Source organism: Lissotriton helveticus, chromosome 7 (assembly GCF_964261635.1).
Source record: "Lissotriton helveticus chromosome 7, aLisHel1.1, whole genome shotgun sequence".
Classification (NCBI taxonomy): domain Eukaryota; kingdom Metazoa; phylum Chordata; class Amphibia; order Caudata; family Salamandridae; genus Lissotriton; species Lissotriton helveticus.
The window spans coordinates 589,679,483-589,705,074 of record NC_136068.1 but is presented as its reverse complement, the minus strand read 5'-3'; the positions used below and the strand labels follow the sequence as shown (position 1 = coordinate 589,705,074).

At 45.6% G+C, this 25,592-nt stretch overlaps 1 protein-coding gene across 2 annotated transcripts; it reads left to right on the top strand.

Moving 5' to 3' along the window:
- The first annotated feature begins 967 nt into the window (after positions 1-967).
- On the top strand, positions 968-16,633 carry LMAN2 (lectin, mannose binding 2). 2 transcript variants are annotated; one of them, XM_078652743.1, is made up of 8 exons: positions 968-1,363; positions 9,929-10,047; positions 12,351-12,468; positions 13,360-13,439; positions 13,571-13,732; positions 14,783-14,897; positions 14,992-15,111; positions 15,728-16,633. In XM_078652743.1, exons 1-8 carry the CDS (start codon positions 1,237-1,239, stop codon positions 15,886-15,888), a joined length of 1,002 nt encoding a protein of 333 aa, XP_078508869.1. In that variant the 5' UTR covers positions 968-1,236; the 3' UTR covers positions 15,889-16,633. The 2 variants fall into 2 exon arrangements, with proteins under 2 accessions (XP_078508869.1, XP_078508870.1); XM_078652744.1 differs by having other exon boundaries at positions 1,007-2,046.
- Positions 16,634-25,592: the final 8,959 nt, after the last annotated feature.

Here is a 25,592-nt window from a genome sequence, read left to right as displayed (position 1 = left end):
GGCTTGCTGCTCATCTTCTCCTGATTCCTGTTAGGCGTGACGTGCTGACGGACATTCTTTGGAGCACGTAAGGATCAATAGGGCTGAATGATTTTAATTTTTATTCTTTAGGAGAAATGAGTTTTAGACAGGGAAATAGGGCTTAACCTTTTCAGTGCGACCGCGTTTCCCCCTCCGGTGCTGGGCCCTAATAGAAACGGGCGTGGTCATGACGGAACGGTTCCGTCATGAGCACAGCTCAACCGTAGCTCATGACGGAACCGTTCCGTCATGAGCATGGAAGGGGTTAAGTGATGGTAAACTGTTTATTCTTTATTTACATACTATTTGATTTTGCTTGGAACTGTCAGTCTAATTTGCTAATCCTCTAATAAAATGCACTTTCCTTGAATAAATAGTTAATAAATAAAAATTTTGAAAAGACAAGCTGGTCTTGTTATTTCAGAGTCATGTTATCATCAGTAGATCCATTAGCCTAAGTGACTTAATTAAATGCAAAGTTACAAATATCATGGTAAAATCATTAAACTGCAGTTGTATATAAATGTATATATAATTTGTGAATAAGGTTTATTAATTAGGTCACTTGATTCAGTTGCTCAAAATATGTCATGTTAGTTTATGAGCCTTGTGGGTGATTTCTGATTAATGGTGAGTATTGTGGAGTTGGGTAGTGTTGTTATGACATATTTTCTATAGGGGCGCTGGATCACACTAAATAAATAAATTAAATATACAGTAAAAAAAAAAGGAACACAAACATGACGTGCATGTGAGTGTTTAGTCCTTCTTTTATGTTTCATTATTAGTTCTAACGTCCATGCTAAAGTGTCGCGCTGTCATTTCATTTGCTGGTGCCTGGGAGACGATCGTTTTCTAGTAACTATTACCGGCATACTCGTTGCCCTCCTATTGGTCCTCGCTGGTGACTGTCTGACCTCCCATTGGCTGTTAAGCGTGGTCAGCTGACTTATCAATGGATGTTTCCGGTGCCTGGCTTTAAGCTTTTGCTAGGGGTCTGGCCCATAAACTTTGTATAATTTACTGTGTTGCGTTCATTTCGCGGTGTCACAGTGGTAGCAGTAAGACCCTGGGCTCTGCTTGTTTCGGGGCCCGAGAGCAAGAAAGGCTGAAAGAAGTGTTCTTGCTCCAAGAATGTGATTTTCAGGGCACCTACCCTTTTCCGGTTGAAACCGGAGGTGGTTTACCGGAAGCAGGAAGTAAGGGAGACACATCATGGCGGAGGGACCGAGTCCGTTCTGTCTTCTCCTCCTCCTGCTCTTGCGGGGGGCGGTGGGGGACTTGACGGACGGGAACAGCGAGCATCTGAAGAGGGAACACAGCCTGATCAAGCCCTACCAGGGTGAGGGCGAGATAGGGTTTCTTTCAAGGCAAGGGGCAGCAAAAGCTGGGGCACAGTCCTTACCTACCAGGGCGAGGGGCTATCTTCTGACATCTAACTAGGCTTAAAATTCTTTAAAGGAGGGAGTGGGAGCACAGTTTTCCCAAGTCGTACTGGGTTAAGTATTACATCTTCATACATGCCATCCTGTGGAAACAAGAAAGCTGACGTTTTATGTCGTATTATGTAGAATAAAACAAGATTTAGAAGCTTGTTTCTCTCACATTACCGTTCACCAGGTGATGGTATTGTCAAAGGGGGGATGGGGGTATCTTTTTTCCCCCATTCCATTTGCAGTAGTGCTTTACCGGTGATGGTGCATGTAATTTCTGGGGGCCCGCGTTCTCTCAGCAGTGTGGAAACTAAATATAGGGCAGTCGCATTCTCGCATGTTTCTGTCTTTGTCGCTAGTTTCTATGATAAGATAAGGTGTTGCTGGTGGACCGATGCTTTTTATTTTGGATGTTCTCCATCTGAAATAGGGCTCCCAAAGCACCTATTTGTGTTATTACAGATGTATTGAAACTGAAGCATGCGAATTGTAATATGATTGAGTGTTGAGCTCGTAGTGCTCAGAACAAACAGCAGAAGAGCGTCCTTGTTGTGATGTCAGGCTGGAGCTGTTTTCTCTTGTGAGCAGGACGGTAAGCTTATGTCTCTGCTATGTTGTTTTGTAAAGAGTGATTTATTTTGGTTTATAGGTGTTTGTTCTTCGTTAAAAGTGATACACGGTGAAATATACCCTGATCTACAGGGCAATTGTGGTGTTAAGAGGCAAGTCAGTATGGTTGGGGATGATATAACGGAGTGCTGTTAATTTGGCAGCGCTTCGGTATACAGCTTTGTTGCCTTCTATTACGCATGAAGATGTCCGGGGTCTGTCTAGTGAGATGTGTTTGAGAGAATTTAATTGTAAGTTCAATTGGAAAGGTTTGGTGTAGTGATCGCTGCTAGGTAGATGGTAATCTTGGATAGCCATTTCGGGCATATTGGAAGCGTGTTTGGTGATGAGGTCTGACTATTGTGTACTGACTTGGTGGTTGTGCAGTGTGTCTAAGAATTGGTTGCTGTTTGTAGCATATTTCTTGCTATTGTATGGCAAATGTTAGGCATCTTGTTTGTTCTACAGGAATGTTGTGGTTAGAAGAGGCAATTCCTGAGAAGGCTAAACAGAACAGAGGTATATGGAAGCTGAGTATATGTGGGCGTGTCTGTCGTGTGACAGAACCTGGGCCTACCAAATTGAAAATTTCCTTTAAATGTTTTGTTGGCCAGAATAACCTAAGGGGGTAGTTGTCTGAAACCCCAACCACCTTTTGGCAGTGGCAGCACTCGAACCTTAGCCAGCTGCCTTTTCCTGATTAATATTATGTTCAGGGCTCACGAGCTACAGAAGGAGATAAGAGTTATAGCTGGGATGATTGGTACACTCCCCTTCATTTTCCTACGTTCTGTGACCTCAAATGCTCTGGTATTGACTAGTAGTAGTATGCCCCTCACCATTTAAAAAAAATATATATTTTTATTGAACATAAGCTTGGCAAAACAGGTACTCAATCATTCATTGTCATCTTTATAGGAGTATCCATGACATTGTACACTTTCAATATTTACTACGTTATAACATTTCTGCAACAAATTCTTTATCCGTAATAGCCACAGCTCCGCATCATCCTGAACCCCCCATCCTTTACCCCATAGGAGCTTCTTGTGGAACCTTTCTGAATTGGTGTTCCCCCCCCAGCCCCCTCCTCATTGCTTCTATGTTCGCATGGACCTCAGTGCCCTCTGTATGCCATGCATCTATTCTAGTTTGTGGTACATTAAACTAATGGGAGTGATCACTGGGGAGGGGGCAGGTGAGGGAGCATGGACATGCTAGTATATACAGACGTTTGGTGGATTAATAGAAGAGGAGATAAAGTATGGTTAGCACGTGCATGACTTTCTGCGGATGAGAAGTTGTGATGTTTGAAGTGAGGGGGCAATTTGCAAAAATACATTAATAAAGATTAAGGCAAACAAACATGTGGTCAGAGGAGGTTGTGGTGTGAGAGAGGAGCCATGGAAGGGAAGAAGAGGGCTAGTTGAAAGGAAAAACGACAATCGGAAGTTTTGAGTATCTGAAAAGTTTCAGCTCTCCGTCCATCATCTCCTTGTGTTTGCTTTATTCGCCCTAAGTTGACAGGGTATGCCCAGACGTCGGTCCATTGCTCACTTTGCCACTGGATTTAAGCTAGCCTGGCTGATGAGGGGCGTTACCCCGAATCCAGTCCCACAATGCTTGTTTCCGGTCCAGGGAAGACCTGGCTTGGCAGTTCGGACTGGGCTGTTCCCATGAGGAACGGGTCAAGACTGATTTGTATATGGCTGGGTCTGAACTGAGGTGGCAATGTGAGCTAAAGAACGAAGGTGGATTCAACCCAAATCTGTGACTGGGGCGTCTGAAAAGTTTCAGTGCTCCATCCATCATTTACTTGTGTTAGCTTCATAATTATATGTATTGCATGTCTTTGCAGATCCCAGGTAAACCATGCAGTTTGATTTACTGTACGTGGCATCATTTTTTACGCTTTTTTTTAATCTAAAAAATCCATACAGTTCAGTAAATTTTTACTGCGAGGAGATGGAATCACCCTTTTCTGCCACAAAATTCCCCTTGCATGAATCTAAACTAATGGTGCGAGTTATGAATTCCATGTTTAATATGCACTTGTCAGTTATTTAAACATGTACTGTGGATAGGAACTCGGGGTTATACAGTATAACCTGCAGATAGAAAAATGCTCAGATAGGTTCTTACATAGTGACCGGTTTCACTGTAAATAATAGGCCTATGTAAGATGATAATGTAAATTTGTATGTCATCAAATACTTAGCAACATGCAGATTCTGCAGAAAGAGATTCCTCAATGAGCCTTGAAAACAGGATTAGTGTAGACCCTCACCCCATGATGGGCCTGTCAGTTATTACTAGGTACAGAGATAATCGAGAACCCTCCCGCTAGTGACATAGTATATGTAAAACTAAAAGTGCTGTTTCTAGTTTCGTTCATTATTCGTTTTAAAATTGATGAAATTCACTCGTTTTAGTTTTGCCCGTTTGAAAATTTAATGAAATTTTTTCGTTTAAAAAAAATATGTTCACTTTTACCTGCATTGTCTGAATTTGTTTGAGGCTCTTGCGAAACACGTTCTTTTACTGTCCGGGACCGGAGTACGGGCTGGCAGCTACTTCTGGGTCTCACCATTGACAAACTAGAGACGCCATTTTAGGTCAGTGCGTGCTCTAGTTGTCAGAGTAGCCAATCCTACAAATAGATGTGCGGACTCACGCAGCGGGCACGCCTAAGGCAAGCCCGTAAGCGCCCAGCGCCAGCCACGCTGACCATCATGTGTTCCACTTTGCAGAGAGGGGGCTGTATAGTAGCAAAGTTCTTCACTCACTCCGCCCGCTTCCATGCTCCCACGCCAGTAGTTGCGATGCCCTGTAATGTAAAACACAGTTTGCTCTTCCTGTGATTTAGATTCAGTACTGGCTCTGTCGGACGTGCTCCAACCAGGGCAGTTGCTAAAATGGGTAAGCACAAACTAGCTACGCATGCTGCCCTTATTAATGTACGTTCACTCAAGAGGAATTATCAGGATACCTTTGATCTTTTGGAGGACAAGAAACTTGATTTTCTGTTTATTACTGAGACCTGGTTGGATGAGTTCTCGAATCCTACCATTGCACTGGCCATTCCAACCAACTACAGAATTTCTCGAGTGGACAGATTAAAAGGGAGAGGAGGAGGGGTGGCTATCGTATATAGATATGTGGTCCCTCCAACAGGATGTTTCTACACTTGGAGGAGATTGCGAAGCTCTGGATTTTACACTTGGGGGATCCTTGATCTATAGACCTCCTGGTCCAGCGAGTGCGTTTTTAAAAGCACTGGGGACGTTATTGTTCCCAGAGTCCTTCATTTTACCCACTATATTATCCTAGGCGACTTAAATATCCATCTCGACCAGGCACCTTCGAAGGACAGTCCTGAACTATTAGATGCATTGTCCCTCGCTCAGCTCACATAATGGGTTGGCTATCCGACGCACTCAGGGGCCACCCCTTGAACCCTATCTGCTCGAATTTTCCTATCGCAATTGAAACCCCCACTCTGGTGCCTTGGTCAGTTCATTTTCGGACATATTTCGCCTGGGTTTCACCAGATGGTAACCTTCCGCCACTCTCTGATCGTGAGCCTGTTTGCTAAAATTGACCCGTTGCTATTTAGCCAAGCCTTGGGGGGCCACCAGACCCCCTCTTTCCAGTGATCTTGTAGATGGGCTTGCTGGGTTTACAAGCTTGATCTCCATCACTGTTGATCTCATAGCCCCAGCCACCCAGTATAGACACTCCAGAGACTCCCCCTCTAATTCCTGGTTTACTCTTGCTCTGAGGATATTGAAGCAGGAGTGCAAGAAACTAGAGCGAGTCTGGCGTAAAGGGTATTGTCCCGAGGATAAACTTATGCTGAGATACAAGCAAAAAAACTATTATACGTCCATAGCACAGGCTAAAGTTCAATACTATAGGAATTGAATTGATGCAGCCAAAAATAATTCAAAGGAAATCCTTTATATAGTTCAAAGTTTCCTGGTGCGCAAAGCGCAAGCAAGTACGAATCCATCTTCTGCCTTGTGGTGCGAAGAACTCTCCATTTTTTTTCTTGGAGAAAATTCACACTATACAGCCGTCCTTCACTTCTAGCAATAAGGACCTAGGTGCCCTCCTGGCTGGAGGAACCCTATTGGCCCCTCCCTCTCATTCGCTGGCTGCATTTGCCCCCATTGATCTATCTAGCTCCCATAAAACTTTAAAGGGTCTGAAATCAAAATCCCCTTCAGACCTGTGTGCTGCTAGACTTCTGGCTAATGTGGCGGATACTGTTAATCCAGAAGTTAATAGACTTATTCCTATGTCCTTTTATGAAGCTCTTATCCCGGCCACTTGGAAGCAGACCATGATCCTTCCTCTTTTAAAAATACCTTCACTGGATCCTCTGTGCCCGTCTAACTACAGGCCGATCTCCCTCTTGCCCAGTGTGGCCAAGGTATGTGAGAAAGTGGTTACCAGATAGTTGACTGACTTTGTAGAAAGATCAGGCCTATTCCACCCTGCATAGTATGGTTTTAGGGCCTCCTTTAGCACTGAATCAGCTCTGGTGGAAATTTCTGAAGCCATCAGAGACTGTTTGGATGCTGGCGGGAGGGCCGCCCTGGTTTTGCTGGACCTCTCAGCAGCATTCGATACGGTTCCTCACACATTGCTGCTCACCCGACTGGCGGATATTGGCATATCAGGAAGTGCTTGGGGCTGGCTCAAATCCTTTTTGGAGGATCGGACGCAGCAGGTGTGGCTTCTGCCGTTTTCCTCCTCACTGAAGAAAGTGACCACAGGGGTCACACAGGGCTCCTCCCTGAGTCCTCTTCTTTTTACTATTCAAGTTACTCCTTTGGTTCTGTTGGTTGAGGACTTGGGGGCGAAGATAATCGCTTACGCCGATGATAACCAGCTCCTGTTCACATGGGGAAAAAAACAAGGCCTCTACTTCAACTGCCTGACTACAGTATTACACTGGTTGGTGGCTGCTGAATTGAAATGTAACGAGGAGAAATCAGAAATCCTCCTTTTTGGCAAGTTTCCCCCATGGTTTAGGGCAGAGCTTTCCAAACTCGGTGTCCTGACACAGTAGTGTGTCGCCTGCAAGTGGTGAGTGTGTCGCAGGATGAGGCACTTAGCACATAACTGCTAATTAGGATGCATTCCTTTGAAAGAGTGTCTCGGAGTCAGCCACAGCAGCGACTCTGAGACACTCTGCTCTAAGGGGGGCTCCCCCGGGAGATTCACAACAAAGCCCCATTAACAAGAAAATGGTCCTTTAAAGACCTGCGTGCCTGGGAGGCTGGGGTGAGGTGCCAGAGGGTGACCGGCAGAGGGAGACGGTGCGATAGAGGGAGGAAGACAGGGAGAGATAGGGAAAATAGAGGGAGGGAGACAGAGGGACGTATACAGAGGGAAGGATACAGAGAGAAGGATACAGAGGGTGACAGAGAGGGAGACAGACAGAGGGAGGGAGATAGAGGGAGGTAGACAGACAAAGGGGGAGATGGAGATAGAGAGGGAGAGAGAGAGAGAGGTAGGGAAATCGATAGAGAGAGGGAGATAGAGAGGGAAATGGAGAGAGGGAAATGGAGAGAGGGAGAGAGAGGTAGATAGATAGAGAGAGAGAGGGAGATAGATGTAGAGAGAGGGAGAGAGAGAGGGAGGGAGAGGGAGAGAGAGAGGGAGATGGAAAGAGAGAGGGGGATAGAGAGGGAGAGAGAGAGGGAGAGGGAGATGGAGGGAGATAGAGAGAGGGAGATAGAGGGAGATAGAGGGAGATGGAAAGAGAGAGGGAGATAGAGAGAGAGAAAGTGGGAGATAGAGAGAGGGAGAGGGAAGGAAACAGAGGGAGAGAGGTAGAGAAAGGGAGAGAGATAGAGAGGGAGGGAGACAGAGAGAGGGAGGGAGAGACAGACCGAGACGGGGACAGACAGAGATGCAGACAGAGACGGGGACAGACTGAGATGCAGACAGACGGGGACAGACTGAGATGCAGACAGAGACGGAGACAGACTGAGATGCAGACAGAGACGGGGACAGACTGAGATGCAGACAGGGGGACAGACAGATGCACACAGAGGGAGACAGACAGAGGGAGAGAGACAGACAGAGGGAGAGAGACAGACAGAGGGAGAGAGACAGACAGAGGGAGAGAGACAGAGGAAGTGAGACAGACAGAGGGAGGTAGGCAGACAGAGAAAGACAGAGAGAGAGAGAGAGAGGGAGAGAGAGTGGGGAGGGAGACAGTTACAGAAAGAGAGAGGGAGAGAGAGAGTGAGACCCCCCCTCCCCCCGGCATCACCCTTAGGTAGTTTGGCTCGCTACGCTACGTTCGCTCGATACACTGCCTTACTGTGTCCCAAAATGATGCACCTCCAAAAAGTGTGTCCCCAACATAAAAAGTTTGGAAAGCTGTGGTTTAGGGAAACACTCTGGCCATCTGATCCCGTGCTGCCTGCCTCATCAGGGAACCCTGTTAAGAACTTAGGGGTTTGGTTCAAGGAAAATCTCTTGTTCTCGACCCAGATCAAGAAGCTGTCAGGGACCTGCTTTGGTTTTCTAAAAATCCTCAGGAGACCAAGGAGGCAGTGACCTAAGCCCTTATTCTCTCTCGGCTAGATTACGCCAACACCTTATATGCTGCCGTCCCGAGCTACTTACTAAATAAACTGCAAGTGGTGCAGAACGCGGCTGTCAGGCTTCACTTCAACATCCCTGCCAGGCGTATCGTGAGACAACACCTGCGCGCCTCACACTGGCTGCCTGTGGCAGAGAGGGTCAGATTCAAGATCTTAGTTATCGCCCACCGCGAGCTGCATGCCACAGGGTCAGGCTATCTTCAAAAACTGTTTTCCTTCTACACCCCCGCAAGATACCTGCGTTCCTTCACTAAACTCCTGGCTAAAGTTCCACGTTTCTGCTTGCGAAGGACGGGCGGCAGCTCTCTGGCTGTGAAGGCCGCTTTGGCCTGGACGAACTGCCCCGCTTAGAGGCACTCAGGACCTGAGTCTTTTCAAAAAGAAGCTGAAAACTCAAATTTTTTCCTAAACTTGGCTCCTCTTCAGTCTCTAGGTTTGCGCCGGGACACTCTTGCACGTTAGAAATGAATATAACGTAACATATTCCAATTGTAGACCTGTCAATCTGTGGTTATAAACACTAACATATATAGCTACTGGTAAAACCATTAGAACTCCCTTGGTAATAGACCTGGAGCCTCCATCCCGTGCATATTCATAGCAGCAAAGCAGGATTTAACCATCTTATGGTTCAAGACAGGCAGCAGGTTTGCTCAGATATTGAGACAGTAGCAGCAGACTTCAGCAACGCTGACTGATGTTGTCAGAGCCATTTATAGTTCAGGGCACACAACAGCAGAGTCATTCAGACATGATGACAAATGGCTCATTTGGAAATATGGGCATAATCTGCAGCCACCCATATGTTATCGGTATTGGTAGAAAACATTTATATTAATATATATTTAAAAATGCTATTGATTCGCAATAATGCCCAATAGTTAATTAATACAACCAATAAATATGACTTAACAGCCATGTTACAGAGTCCAACTCCTCTTACGTTTGTTATGTAGAGAATGAAAGAGTTGGATGCATGCTGTTGGTTGTGAATCGATTAATAGAGCAATGTGAACTTTAATAAAACGTATTTGAGTCCCAGCACTCGAGGACCTGTGAGAGTTCCTTAAGCGATGGTTAGGCACATGTTATCAGAGTATTTGATGGATGTCATTTTTTGGTGCTGTTGATTGCATAGAGGGCTGACATTATTAACCCATCTTCTGTGCTCTTCTGGTTTGCTCTTTTAGCCAACTATGCTCTTGACATTGGCCAATGTGTGTGTGTTTTTCCCCCCAGGGGTCGGATCAAGTTCAATGCCCTTATGGGACTTTGGGGGAAGCACTATGCTGACGAGCCAGTACGTCCGACTGACACCAGATGAGCGCAGTCGTGAGGGGTCCATCTGGAACAGAGTGGTAAGTGTCGACTAGTAGGTAATTCTTGAGAGTCTGATGTGGCTACACAAAATCTGGCCCTTGAACAGGGCACAGTGTAATTTAGGGTCGGTGTCAACTATACAAAGGCTGTCATCGAAACAGAGAACAGCTATTCTTAGGTGGAAACTCTTCTTAGGGAAGAAAGCATGCGATGCTGCCTATATACTGTCAGCCTCCACCTTATAAGGAAAATCTTAGCAAAAGAAAAATAAACCCAGTTTAATTTAGCTTGCATTTTCTCGTGCCCCTCTTCCATTCCCGGACATTCAGTTTTTCAAATCTTCCAAAATTGGAGTTTGTCTTGTATGTTCAGCTATGAACAACACAAAGGATCCCACAATATACTAATAAGGGGAGTGCCATACACATTTATAGTAAAAAGCACACCTCAGGGCCTCACTTTTACTCATCATGGGGGTTGTTTAAACTCTTTTGGCTACCCAATGAACTTGGAGCCAACAAGAAATGTATGAACTAATTTAACAAGAAACCAATCAAAAATTATGTCATCTAAAAATATGTATTAAGTAACAGCAGCTCGTTAATTGTAGAAGTATCAACAAATATTCAGACTTCTCCTCAATTTGTGGAGAATGTATTTCTGGCAGGTCCCCAAAAATGACACAATGCAAACTTCCAAAAAGAACACATGTACAGAAAGTCCGGTTTTGCTTGTAGAGAGCAGCTGGCTGCATCCTTTTTTGTACACGCACTCTTCTTGGTGCGGTTCCTTATGCCTAGGCAATCAAGTGCCCTAGTGTAATTAGTGATGCTTTATTAACACATACACAATTACTTAAAATACAGAATTGGCGTCCCTTGACTTAATGTTGGCATTGTGCTGGTAGGGGTCCTGTAGGAAAATCATTTTTCACACATTGAGGATTGGTGTATTTTTGAGGATTCTACAATCGACTGACTGCTGTTCTGTAGTCATTTGACGTTGTGCTAAAACACACTTCACCCTTGCAGTGAGTTAACTTTTTCTGGGTTGGCAGTGTTGTCCCGATGATGATCCCTGAAAATTGATGGTGAACTGAAACCTTAATACTTCTTTGTTTATTGGATAATGATATATGAGTTACCTTGATCATTATCGTTGTTATGAGATGCTTGTGGTGCTCCAATTCCAGTGTAACATTTTAAAAGTAATTTTTATATGCGATGTGCAATATTTATGTTGGTGTGTTTTGGTGCATTTTTTGTCACATTGCGTAAAATAAAACGACCTATTAGTGATACCTTAAAAATGAGTTTTGTTTTTGATGGCTGTGGCAGATCTTCTAACTGCCGACTATGCCAGTGTGGCAGCTCAAGTTCATTCATCACACAGCAAGAGGGTGGTAGGAGTAGACCTGGAGAACTGCAGGAGTTTAAGTTCTTTATTGATAGAAGATCCCATCCATCCACTGACCGCTCTTCCTTCAACTGTCACTTACCTTCCCCCAGAGTCTCGAGCCCCATTCCATCACCCCGGCAACCTGCAGCCGGTGACATCCTAGTACCCAAGCTCATTGCTGTGCGAAACAGAACAGGTGTGATTACCACAATAGCCCCTCGTGTATTTTCTTGAGAATTTTGTATTGGTTTCAGGTTGTATTGGTGCAATAATGTATTGCCTGCTAGTAATTATTTGGGTAGCCAAGAATTTGATCAATCCCCCAAAAATGTGTATAAGTGAGACAATCAGTGGTGCTATAATTATGAAACGTATTTTGAGCCGGCACATCGGCGTCTCTGAGGCGTCAAGGATGATGTGTAAGTTTGCATGGGGACTGCCCTACATCACAATAAACTCAGCATGCATCTAATCACAGCAGTGGCTTTTCCAGCCTATGCTACAGATTAAAATGAAAGACTGACCGTAGACCTGTAAGTACATGCTGCAAATAAAATGTCATCTTACATCGCAAAAGCTTTTTCTAGCTGTAACTATCTCCCCTCTCTTTGACCACCATGCCACAGGCTGAAAAGAGACTAAGAAAATTGAAAACAAGGCAAAGTTTGGGCATTTTTATTAATTCTTCTCCAGGCTAACCTTATTAGAGAAGAGACTTCAAACTTAGTTGAATGGGGGTCGAGAGCAGGGTCTTGCAGTGAGGGCATCGATTGGTCACTCACTGTGAAATGGAAAAACAGATTAAACTTGTACCCCTGAGACTGACCTGTCATGGAGAGAGAGTACAGGGGAGGTTTGCAGAGTCTTATGGTCCAGCCCATGGTTTGTGCTTTTGTTTGTGATAAGTAAAGTCCAGAATGTAAAGAGAGATCCTTTCTTGCAGCCATGTTTCCTTAAGGACTGGGAGATGCACGTTCAGTTTAAGATCCATGGATCTGGCAAGAAGAACCTTCATGGGGACGGTTTTGCACTATGGTACACAAAGGACCGCCTTACACCAGGTGAGTTAGCTGCGGATACCTTACGCATCATCTTTTACACCTTATACTCTTGTACACTGGTTCACATTGTTTTTACTGGTTCATTTATTTTAAATGATTGGTTGCAGTGAGCTAGCATTGGCAGAGTACAATATTTTTGTTTTTTAAACTAGGACGCTGTTGTCCTGTGGTATTGCACAGCTTGATGTCTTTCCTGCTAAAGCCTACAGCAAATGCCCCTGTGCTGTCTGCTCCCCCTTGGTTCTCTTTAGGCCTTTTCTGGTTTTCTCATTGTGTACTTTTTCACTAGTTCTCTCATTCTCTGCTGCCCCTGTCTAACCTATCTCACTCTGTGTCCCAGCTGTCCTGATGCTTCCCAGTCTAGTCCTTTGCTGTCCCCTATCCAAGGTCTCTTGCCTTCGCCCTGCTGTGTCGTATTTCTCTGTCTCCTGTCCGAAGTCCCCCATTCCCCTCCCCCCCATCCCTTTAGTAATGCTATCCTGAAGGTCGGTCGTCCTCCGTTCAGTATTTTGTTGTTTTCTTGCTCCAGTTGTTTTGCCACTTATTTTATGCCAACACATTTCCCCTATCTGTGTTCTGCTCGACGCGGTTGCAGTCTGCCTTTCTCTGACCCCTGCCTCGGCTCTTGTCTTCTGCTGTCCCCTTGGCCTGCCTCCCACTCTGCCGTGACTTGCCCTGGGTTGTCTTCTGCATCCTGTCTCATCCTCTGTTTTACCATGTGATAGGATGTGGTCCACTCTCCCAGCTGTGCTCTGCATGGTATCCTCTCCTTTTGTTTCCCAGTGTTGTTTGCCTTCCTCTTTGATGTTTGCACTGTGGATAGAGTTAGGGTGTGTCTTGTACTCTTTGCTGTAGTAAGCAGGTTTTACTTCTCGCCATCTTCCCATCTAGGTCCTGTGTTTGGAAGTAAAGATAAATTTCATGGCTTGGCACTTTTTCTCGACACGTACCCTAACGATGAAACAACTGAGGTTAGTATCTAAGATAAAACACTGGCTGCAGTCATCAGTGCTTTGCACCTCTGCCTGCCCAGTACAGGCAGACCCAGGGGCAAGGCTGTGATGCAATAAGTCCCTAACTGAACTTGTCCTTCTTACTGCAGCGGGTGTTCCCCTACATTTCAGTCATGGTGAATAATGGCTCCTTGGAATACGACCACGGCAAGGATGGCCGAGCAGCTGAGCTGGCAGGATGCACAGTCGATATTCGGAACCAGAACCATGACACCTTTCTTGCTATTCGGTACTCTCGCGGCAGGCTGACGGTGAGCGTGCTGTAGTTTTGGGTGGGCACTATGGAGTCCACCTCTATTGTGGATTGGCTTGCAGTCTTTAGTCCCTGGTGATGAGCCTTTGGGGAAAGGGGGAACTGAGAGGAGTAAGAGGTGAGGTGGATGGGAAGCGATATTGGCACCCACTGGATTGGGTGAGGTAATAAAAGCCAGGCTATTGGTTTCAGAGCACCGCAGAGCCAATGTGCACAGCTTTTGGGTGGGGTCAGTAGTGGGTTGAATAATCATGGGTTTTTTGTTAAATCTGTAATTTTTGCTACATATTGATATAAAATAATTTTTTTTTGAATTCTCGGTTTGGTTTTACCAAATATACATCATATATCTGTATTAGAGGAGCAATCCAAGAACTGTCCTCAAATGTTGTACTTGTCAGGGCAACCCCTTTGATGTATATACAATTTTGTCTCCTTTGGTACAGCAGTCCATTCCACGTGGCCAATTTACCGGGGGGGGCATAGTCGATCTCCAACTGCAAGCAATATCCCACCTCGCAATGAGTAGACCCATGGCGACCAGGAGTCTAGTAGCCTACCTAACACCCCCCCAAGGACACACACTTATCCGTCAAACTCAGTACCATCATTTTAGGCTCTCGTGTGATCTGCCTTCCTGCAACTCAGGTCAGGGTGCTGCATATGCATGCCAGTATTGCTGGGTAATGGGGCAATCCCATACCGTATGATAGAAGGTGCCCAGGCCAATATTACATCTGAGGCGGTGGGGGGTCATGGCCATGTTGCAGTTTACTTAATATGGTGGGGCTCTACGATACCTTATACAGGTACGTCATCTGAATAAGCCGCAGTTTCATGGAAATCGTCCTTGTTTTCCATAGGGCCAACCTCCTGGGCACATCTGCATACCCCAGACCCTATACCAGCATAGGGTCTGGGGTATTGTGAAGAATCCATGTTAGTGGGCGCCCGTCCCACAGATGTTGGTGGGCCTGCTTTCTAAATGCCATCTCCCTGATATTTCTTCTTGCTGTTTGCTTGCATGACGCTTGTTGTTCTGTCCTAGGTAATGACGGACATTGAAGATAAGAATGAGTGGAAGAATTGCCTTGACATCGCCGGAGTCCGGTTGCCTACTGGCTACTTCTTTGGGGCCTCTTCCGCCACCGGAGACTTGTCTGGTGAGATACGCCATTTCATACCATGACACTGCAGTCCTCTTTCATGGTCACCTTTGAATGACCACTCCCTTCTCTTGTCTTTTGTTGCGTGCAGACAACCACGACATCATCTCGCTGAAGGTGTTCCAGCTGATGGTGGAGCACCCGCCTGAGGATGAGAATGTAGACTGGACCAAGATCGAGCCCAGCGTCAGCCTGCTCAAGTCTCCGAAAGGTAAAGGGGAATACCGAGTCTTGCTGTAGTCTCCTCTCAGATGTGACCTTACAGGAAATCCATTACTGTGGGGTCTGGCTAGTGCTTGAAGGCAGCGCTTTGTGTAGTTTTCAGGCCATCAGACCATTTTCCAAAGGCGTTCAGTCACCCATGTCAGAGATTCTCATGCCTGGTGCATCCATCTTAGATGCAGTAACATCAGAAGCTCATCCTGGTGTTGAGTGCAGTGGGCTGTTGGTCGGAGGGCTGAGCTGTGGTGAATGGCCGTGGAGTGTATAGCGCAGGTACTGATGGCCTAGCTGAGTGATTGCATGGAGTTTAAGGCAGTTGATGACTGGTGTAGGGGTCAGTTTGCTGGTGAAGTAAGTGGTAGTAATGTTCTGGAGGGATGCTGGCAGAAGTTGGCTGATGGAGAAGATGATGACCTTGATAGAATGACGACGCTGGGTGCTGGCAAGAGGGGAAGCATTGGGAGTGTGGCACTGGGCAGATGCAAGCAGGTGGTTAACAAAGGGGCGGCTAAAGTCAGAGGGGAGGTGGTGGGGAACCTACTGATGGAGCAGGTACTGTGAACATGTCTTACAGTATGATTTTGATTCTTTTCACTATTTTGCAGATAACGTCGATGACCCGACTGGTAACTACCGCAGCGGGCCCCTGACCGGGTGGAAAGTGTTCATGCTGTTGCTGTGCGCCCTGCTTGGCATCATTGTCTGTGCTGTGGTGGGTGCTGTGGTGTTTCAGAAACGCCAGGAGAGGAATAAGCGCTTCTATTGAAGGTGGATGCGCTGCCAAGCACCTTTCGCCCCAAGATGTGGATTGTACAAGAACTTTCTCTAAAGACTGACAGTTGTACAGAATATTTTTGTAATTTTTTGTTTAGAGCTGACGGCAGCAGAAGCAAGACTTGAATTTCCGTCTCTCTGGATGTTTGGGACGTTTGGGGCTTTCTTGCCAATTCAGAGAAGTCCTTTTGTGAAGTACAACAATCTAACTCCGCACACTTGAATGCCGGTGGAGAAAGGGAGTTGATGAAAAAACTGGACTGGTTCGGTTGAATGGATGGCAACTTGCATTGATGGAGTGAATGGCCTGGTATACTGTTTAATTATTTTCCTTTTTTGGGGTTAGGATAGTATCGACTTTGGCTTCTTCACTTCAGGGGAATACGTGTGAAATTCTTGAAGGAAGTCCTCGCCTTTGTGTACAGGAGTGCTGTACACCCCATTCCCTCCTTGTTACTGGGAGGATAGTACTGCACAGTCTTGCCAGTTGGTTCCTGTGCCGCTCAGGAGCTTGACTTACATGAACAACCTGTCAATGTGAGCTTTTCTGCATGTTTCTCTCCTCTTGGTGGTTTCTTAGCATTTGTAAAGACAATGTTACTCATGATGCAAAAGATAAAGGGGTAGTGTGTGTGGATGGATTTTGACCTAATTTGCACCCCCTGCCAAATACTTAAAAATATCAGTTTGACAAGTCACTACTTTGCACACATTAAAAGTGTCCCTGTTCAGCCCAAGAGCGACTCCAGTTCATGATTTAACAAAGCACCTCACCGGTAGAAGGGGGTCTGGGAGTGAAGAGAGAAAGAGGCAGCACATTAAAGCCAGTTGCAGGATCTGTCTTTCGCCAGCCTGGTGGTGGTGTTTACTGAGCTTCGGTCGCCTGCTTGTGGCAAGCATTGAGAAGCCAAATTGTGCTGAACCATGAGGGGGCATTGCAACTAGCCTTCACAGGGGCTTCTGCTTGAAATCAGAATAGTTCGAAAAAGGGTGAGCCATGTTTTATGAATTGAGAGGGGGTGGGTAACTATTTTTGTTATTTATCATTCTTTTTTGCATGTAAGTAATAAGAACTGCAGGGCTGTTCCGGTTCTTTACTTCTGTGCATACTCCACTACATGTGGTCAGTTCCCTTCACCTACATATACTCCAGGGAGCACTATGCCCTAATTTATTTATTTATATATATATATATATATATATATATATATACGTGTGTGTTAAATGCCTCCCCTCTGCCCCCACAACCATGTGAACATGCTCACCTACCCAGTTTTTTAGAGGTCTGACCTGACAGACTTTAAAACCTCAATGACAAATATGAACTCCAGTTTTATGAAACGTCTCCATTCCTTCCCTGGATATTTTACACTCCTTGTCAATCCTTACTCCTCTGTACTCCTAACCCTGTCCATTCTCCCACTCTGTTCCCAAAATATTTTGCGCCCACTTTCTCTGTGTTTCGTTTCTTTGCTTCCAGCCCTTACCTTTCCTCTTCTTGGCAGATAAGAGTGCTTCCTAAACACAGTTCCACTGACGAACAAGGGTCCCAGGGAAAAGATTTACCGACCCACTACAGATTCAATCGCCAATTCCATACAAGTTCAAACACAACTGGAATGTGGTGGCCAACCGACTATAGTAAGAAAAAATGCAAATGCTGAACATACAGTCACCAAACGCTGTGTTACACCCAATAACTACTCATACATATAAACTCCTTGTGACTTAATGAAAGTGGGTATAGGATTTCCATCAACTGCCCTTCGTGGCCAATGTCATGATCTGGATTTCTTGCTTTCCTACCACAACACCTCAAGATCAAAGAGGGTGCTTCTGTGGATTAAATGTTCGTTAAAGATAGAGGGGTCCCAGACTGGGAAAGGCAATAGAATCATAGAAAATTTAAATTAGAATTATTCAATATACAAAGATTGAATTCCAACAGTATGGTTGTTTTTATTCACAACATACCGAAACCTACAATTGGTTATTATAGTGTGAATCTAAAACAGTCATTAAATTGTTGTACCATAATTGTGCCCACGCGCGCAAAAGGGGAAAAGGAAGGGGGGGGTGGGGAAGTGCTGGTGTTGTGGAAGAAATCAGTGAACAGTGAAGGAAAATTTCATTGGTCAAAAAAACAGATAGAATTCCATTTCATTCTATACACAATCACAAATAATTTCAAGTGGCTCCCCCTCCAGGGGCCACAGTAAGCTGCTTTAGCAAGTCAGAGAAGGTTAAAGGAAAAAACAGTCTTCTATAATAGCTGAATTCATCCTGCTTTTGGACAGAAGCTGATATCGTGGTAGGTATGGTCTACGATTCGACCCTTGGAATGGTAGGGACAGTTCCCCTTACGAAACGGGTCTTCATCAGGACGAGGAATGGGTTGGGCAGGGGTCCTAAATGCGATTAAAAAACAGGATTTAGAGGGAGGGCCAGATGTAAAATCCCCATATACACTTGAGAGTGAACGCCCCATCAGGCGTGATTCTAAGATTTTAGTACACAGAGGAATAGTTGAACAAAAATAACATTCTACTGTCACACAAATGATGGACAAGTTACATGAGATCCTTCAATCATTGAGCACAACACAAGAGTTAAATCAGATTATCAAAATGTTGTTTAGAAATATGTTACGAGATACATGAGTCAAAGGTTTTTTTTAAAAAAAAGGAATCGATTTTACCTTAAATTCAATTCAGGGACCGGACCTCAAAGTGGTTAAACGGCAGGTTCTGCAATATAAACGCATCATTTGTAACCTCTGTGTAAATTGTAAACACCATAAATTAGAAGTCTATGGGCTTAGGGATGTTAGACTAGGCTCACCTCGCGCTCAGTGGAGCCGGCAGCAATCGGAAAAGAAGGGAGCCTCTCAGTGTTGTGGATCTCCCGGCTGATGCTGTAAAAAAAGAGCATCGTATTGGTTCCCTGGAAATACGGGATTAGCGGTATTGTTAGGCTAAAATGTGAAGGACTACGGCGGGGTGGCTCACCTTTGGATTAATTATCGATGCAATCACTGGGGGGGCCGTGGGTAAACAGCGTTCGTCTCAGGACGCCAGCAAAACTTGTTTGACTCGCGTAAACGCTACAGTGTAACCAAGATGCGATATAAGGGGGCGTGTCCCATTCCATCATAGGCATGGAGGACAGACTTAGTTATTTAACAGGGCAGTGATGGGGCGCTTAAGTATTGAGGTATTTAAAAAATGATTTTAAAAACCGGTCTTAATTCATTCGAAAGCGTCACAAAGCTGGATAAATCATCGTGGTGAGACAAGGCCTAAATAACTATATTTTATCCACATTTTTTGCACCCAATTCAAAGATGGTTAAGCCCAATCTCGGTTAATTTTCAGAGAGCTATCATCATAGTATTTCCAAGTTACCACACCATGTTTATGCGCACAAATCATAACGCACTTACCTCACAGGGTAGTGTAGGTTAAAAAACAGCAACATTTTGATTATTAAGATTCTTGTGAAATCACAGTGCACGTGCCAACATAGGGTCGTGAAGACTGATGAGACACGTAAAGTCCAATTCATTATTCAGAAAGACAGTAGAGTAGTTGGAAAGAGAAATAAAGGTCTAGAAGGAATCATAAAGTAGCTAATTGGGAAAAATTGTTCTCCGCCTCTGAGGCCATTCTGGACCGAGTCAAAAAAATTAAATCCATTTTAACTCCCTGACATTAGGAATAGGTGTGATGTCACCTCCTCTTGGTCCCAGTGTCACATGTTCTAGAATAATCCATTTCAGACTTTCGGGAGTGTGGCTCTTGATCTCACAGTGTTCTACCAACGGAGCACCCACAACCTTACACCTGATGTGACTGCAATGTTGCTGGAAGTGTACTTTCGCCTTTTGTTGTGTCTGTCCCACATAGATCAAATCGCATGGGCAGGTGATGCAATAGATAACGTTTGCAGTGTTACGGTTGGTTTGGGACTTGAGTTTTATGCGGTGATGTTTAAACACAAATTCTTTGGTCTGGATGGTGAAGGGACAAGCTTTACACTTTCTGCACTTGTAATGTCCCACAATTGGTGCAAGATTCCAGATAGATGTTATAGTTGGTGGTGCAGGGGTCTCAAGGAATGAAGAAACCACATGGTCCCGGATGCTCCTAGCTTTTTTGAAGGAATGCATGGGTAGAGTGTTGTTGCCCAGTTCCTCAGCTACCAAAGGCCAATGTTTGTTAATTGTCTTTTTTATGGCATTGCTCTTTGTAGTATATGTTGTCACACATATTATCCGTTCCTCTCCACTTGAGGGCCGGACATTGGGTTCCAGAAGTGATTCTCGATGGTTGAACCACGCTCGTTTTCTCGCCTTTTTGGTGAGCCTTTTAGGGTATCCTCGTTCAATCAGGCGTTCCATTAGATTGGCTGACTCCACCATATAGTCTTCTTTCTTACTGCAGTTTCTCCTAATTCTTAAAAATTGTCCAAAAGGTAGGTTGTCACGTAGGCCCCTCGGATGGTGGCTGGAGTACTGGAGTAGAGAATTGCGTTCGGCAGGTTTTCTGAAGAGGGTCGTGTGCAGTGTGTCGTTCTCCGCTATGATTGTTAGATCAAGAAAGTCTATCCTTTTCTTGTCAGATTGTATCGTGAACTGGATATCTGGAGACTTCAGATTGAGCCAAGAGTGGAACGTGGTAATTTCGGATTCAGTTCCTGACCAGATAAGCGAGATATCATCAATGTACCGCATCCAGAACTGGATGCTGGACCTGAAAGGATTAGAGTCATTGAAAATGAAAGTGTTTTTCGAACATGGACATGAATATTATAGCTAGATCAGGGGCAAAGGCTGCCCCCATTGCTACTCCCTTCGTTTGTAGGTAGAAACAGTTTTGAAAGATGAAAAAGTTCCTCATCATTGCGATTTTCAGAAGAAGGATGATGAACTTAGTGGGGACAAGGGTAGGTGCTTCACGTTGATCAAGCGCCATTTCCATCGCGACCAATTAAATGACATACTAATCAAAAAGCAGTAATCAACTAGTACCTCAGTTTAGACAGGAACCACCTACGATCCTTCATTCAGAGCAGTCAATGAGAAGAAAAAGTGCAGTGCAAAGAATGTGAAAGTTAAAAAAGGATATGGAAGCAAACAAACACTTTTATTCAGGTATTGCTTTCAAACCTATTAAAAATTGGTGCAGGAACGGCTTGTATCAATGCCGCTGCTCTAATCGGTCTACTACTTTCAGCCAAATCGGGCCTCCCGCCCGGGCTTTCTTCAGGACCCTATCATATTAAAGCTACTGCAAAATGGTGAATGAACATATAAACTCAGGCAGTGATTAATCAAATACCTCCGTACAGGCAGGGTGATCTTCACACCTGTAAGAGATGGTGACACACAAAGAGTAGAGTAAACCATAAAAACAGCCAATGCATTTTTCTACTTAATCTATACAATACTAAGACAGATCCACTCACCTGTCCTGTTCGAGGTATTAGCTTCACCTCACCTGGTAATCACTCCGGTATATGAGAGACCCCGCCCTGTAAGAAAAGTACCTTCCTTCAGTCCAAGTCCCCCAATCGCAATACTGGGATAATTTAAGTCATTAACCCAGTTTTATTCACGTCTTGTGAAAACTATCATATCAGGCAAATCAAATTGGTCTAGTTGGATTTAATAAGATGATGTCACTGACGAAGAATTGGGAAGTTTGGTATTTCGGTGTATAGTTTACCAGTAATTATAGACATCGTATGTTTAATACATTGCTCGCCTTCAAGGGAATCCAGGCGTGTTAGTGCTTAAGCCTGTTTAATACAGATAGAGTTCTGAACATCTTTTTGCTGACATACTTAAGAACCACAGGTCGTCCCCTGATGAAGTCATCTTGTAGTTCTTACCTTCGATAGGATGGAATCATGTGTCCTGCACAACGGGCACATCGATCACTATTTTCCTAATAAATTGAAATGATTCATTTTGAAAAATATATTGCTAATATATCCCCTTTATAAACTCCGAAGCAAATCATGGGTGTTGTTAGCCATAATCCAGATTCATTCACATAGGAACTACAAGTCGCTCCTATTTTACGTCATTTTGTAGTCCTTCTTTCGGACGAGATGACATCACGTGTCTTGCACACGTGACGCGATGCCGAGAATGGGATGCCTCTTCCCATGCCTCGGTACCTCCCACAAACTTGGGTCAGGACCGAGGCACCGACGGAGAGGTAAGACTGATGCACACGAGACATGGCGTTGCTTGTTTATGTCACAGCTTGGTTATCAGGCCCCTTCTTCCATACCTGTTACTCAACGATCGGGAGAAACATGTTTGTAGATTTGTCCTCAGCAGTACCTGACGATACTTGTCGAGACACTCCATACTGGGGGGGCTCCATATTTGTAGTCAGTATATGGTACTACATGCTGAAACACTGTAGGGCGATAGAGAATGCTCCGTTTTTTTGGGGTTGTGAATAAGCTCTGGAGGTCGCTATGTTAAGGAGTTAAAAAGCTTACAGGTTCAAGATAACCGCTTTGAGCTGATAAGCCTGTTTTTACTGATACGCCTAGTATTCACTGCTGATGCAGGTATACATGGTTGGTTTCACTCATACAGGCTTTTATGATTTGTTCAGATTATTTAGGTATTGAGTGTCTGACTACACACAGACTCAGAAAAGCATACATTTAGTGGTGTAGTATGGTCATCTGAACCGATATAATGGCGCTTAATTAGCACCGGGAACAGCAACAGCGCAATGCATATATCTAAGTCTGGCTACTATATCTGTAGGGCAGGGGCTAAGAGGACTAGAGGTTGTTTTGCAATATGACAGTCTTCACAAGACGTGAATAAAACTGGGTGAATGACTTAATTTATCCCAGTATTGCCATTGGGGGACTTGGACTGAAGGAAATTAATTTTCTTACAGGGCGGGGTCTCATATACCTGAGTGGTTACCAGGTGAGGTGAGGCTAATACCTCGCACAGGACAGGTGAGTGGATCTGTCTTAGTATTGTATAGATGAAGTAGAAAAATGCATTTGCTGTTTTTATGGTTTACTCTACTCTTTGTGTGTCACCATCTCTTACAGGTGTGAAGATCACCCTGCCTGTACGGAGGTATTTTATTTTTTTTTTTTAAAACCTTTATTGAGAAACAGGTATAAGTACAAGCGCAGGCCTACAACCACAAGGGCCGGCCGCAAAATCAGGAGAGTCAAAAGGGAACAACATCAATGTGTACGGCAGGATGAATACAGGATAGACGAGTAGTGAAATCGTTACACAGTAAGCGCCAGGATAAGAAAGGTTTCATTTTATGATGTATAGAGGAGGCAGAAGCCATATCTACCCATGTGTCATGCAACATACTCAGAAAAAGAGGGGGGGACGAGAGGGATGCAGCCCCCTACGCACTCAAATAACCACAGTAGAGCAAAGCCCAGATACATCCAATGCCCATCAAAGGTTCAAAAATAAAGGACAAATCGTAGCAAACAAGTATATGGGTCACCGCATAGACCGCCCTCCCGCCCCGAAAAAGGAGAAAGTGCAGACACTTACGAAACGAAGGAGAAGGAACAAAAGGACATAGCCCACCCCCTAGAAAGAAAGCAAAAAAGGGACCATAGAAGAAAACAAACTAAAATAACAAACACCCCCCCCACCCTACATCACTGTAATGGCTATGGCCTATCCCACTAAACAGCGTGCCTGTCGCCCAGAGTCACCCGAAATATAGAAGAAAGAGAAAGGGAATAATAACGAAGGGAAAAAGGAGAAAGGGATAAAAGGAGAGGGAAAAGAGGGAAAAGAAGGAGAGGAGAGAAGAGAGGAGGGGAGCCAGCGATCGAAATACAGAACACCACCCCACCCGCAATAACGGATCACTAGTCGAGGTCAAAAAAGGATACTGAGAAAAGCCTACATAAAGGATGAAGACAGGAACTGTCCAAATGATGAGGCACGGAGATGCCAATTAACAAAACAAAAGTCCCGCAGGCACCCAGGCACGATCACCCCTGTCCACTTCTATGAAAAGCCGAGCTGCCAGACCCCGCCACGGCCAGGAAACAGCATGATACAGTGGGTCCATACCAGTCAGGGAAAGCAAGTGGGATCTTCACGGAACACCGTCTCGGCGAACAAAAAGCAGCCAGGAAAACTCGGCAGCAGTCAGAATGCAAAAGTAACCCAAAGATCCACGTGGCCAAGCACAAAGTCCGGGCTGTCCAGCACAAAGCAAAGAAATCAGGATGTAGGAAATACTGCTGCATCGGCACCGGGTCCACTTGATCCCATGGAATCGAACACCCAGCCGGATATCCCAGCACAGCAGCTGGAGAAGTCTCAACAATACCAACTCGGGGAGACGACACCGCGTCACAAAATGGCAGAACAACCATGGCGGCGATCCGCAACTCCAAGTCCCGGCAGTGCAAGGACAGGTCGATCCGCAGAGCACCCAGGGCGAACAAGACAGTACTCCGTGTAGGGGCCGCCCGAATCAAACGAGGTCTGGGGAGAGCAAATGCAGCAACGTCCCTGTCTCCAGGAGGAAGACACTCCGAGGGGCCATCCGCCATCTTGTGCATATCGCCCGCCGCCATTGTCGCATCCGCCGCCAAGCCCACCAGGAGTGCCGGAGGCCCCAGGACACACAGCCGATCCGCGGCGGATGGCGCTCGGCGGAGAAAGGAGAGTCACCAGAAGAACGGGCGCGCTCCCCACAACACTCGGGGGAGCCCTGCACCGGGTCCCTGGCGGGACAATCAACAGGAGTGGGCTTCTCACCCGAGGGGTGCCGGACAACGCGGTTTCTCTTCTTCGGGCCGGCAGGCAATCAGTCATGCGGGGTGGCCCACCATCGGGGGTGGGTCCGCTCCGGCGCTTCCGGCTCGCGGCTCTCAGGCTCCCACCATCGGGTCTCTTCAGCGGTTCCGGGTCGCCGGCACTCCGAACACCTCCGGGCAGACACAGCACTCGAGGCCCCGGCGTCAGGGCCGGGAAGGCCAGCAAGGTTACAAGGGCAGAACGCAGAAACCACTGCACGCCAGAGCCCCGGAAAAAGACGGTAAGTGAAGGCTCTTCCCAGGTAACCAAATTCGGAACACCCCGATCAGGATTAAAGACAGGATAGGCGGCGGGGAGGAAGGGATCTCGGAGCGAGGCGTTTATGCGACTGTTCCGATCGCCATCTTGGCTCCTCCCCCTGTACGGAGGTATTTGATTGATCACTGTCTGAGTTTATATGTTCATTCACCATTTTGCAGTAGCTTTAATACGATAGTGTCCTGAAGAAAGCCAGGGCGAAAGGCCCGAATTGGCTAAAACTAGTACACCGCCTAGAACAGCGGCATATTTGATACAAGCTGCTCCTGCACCCATTTTTAATAGGTTTGAAAGCAATCCATATCTATACTAATATAATAAAGAGAGAGCCCAAACCTTTGAGGCGTGTAATCTCAGGAACCACAGCACTAATCACAACACCCAATACAGCGTTGGAAAGGGCCGTTGCAGCAGAAGGACATAGGCTATGCAGACCCCCACCATATACATTTAAAAGGTAAAAGAACCGTGCCAGCAAAGTAGTCCCTTGTGGGCGTGTGCTGGGGGAGTGATAAACGCTGGGGGCGTGTGGTACGTTCCGCCCTTCATGCCATGTCCCATATCGTGGGCTAATCCCACCC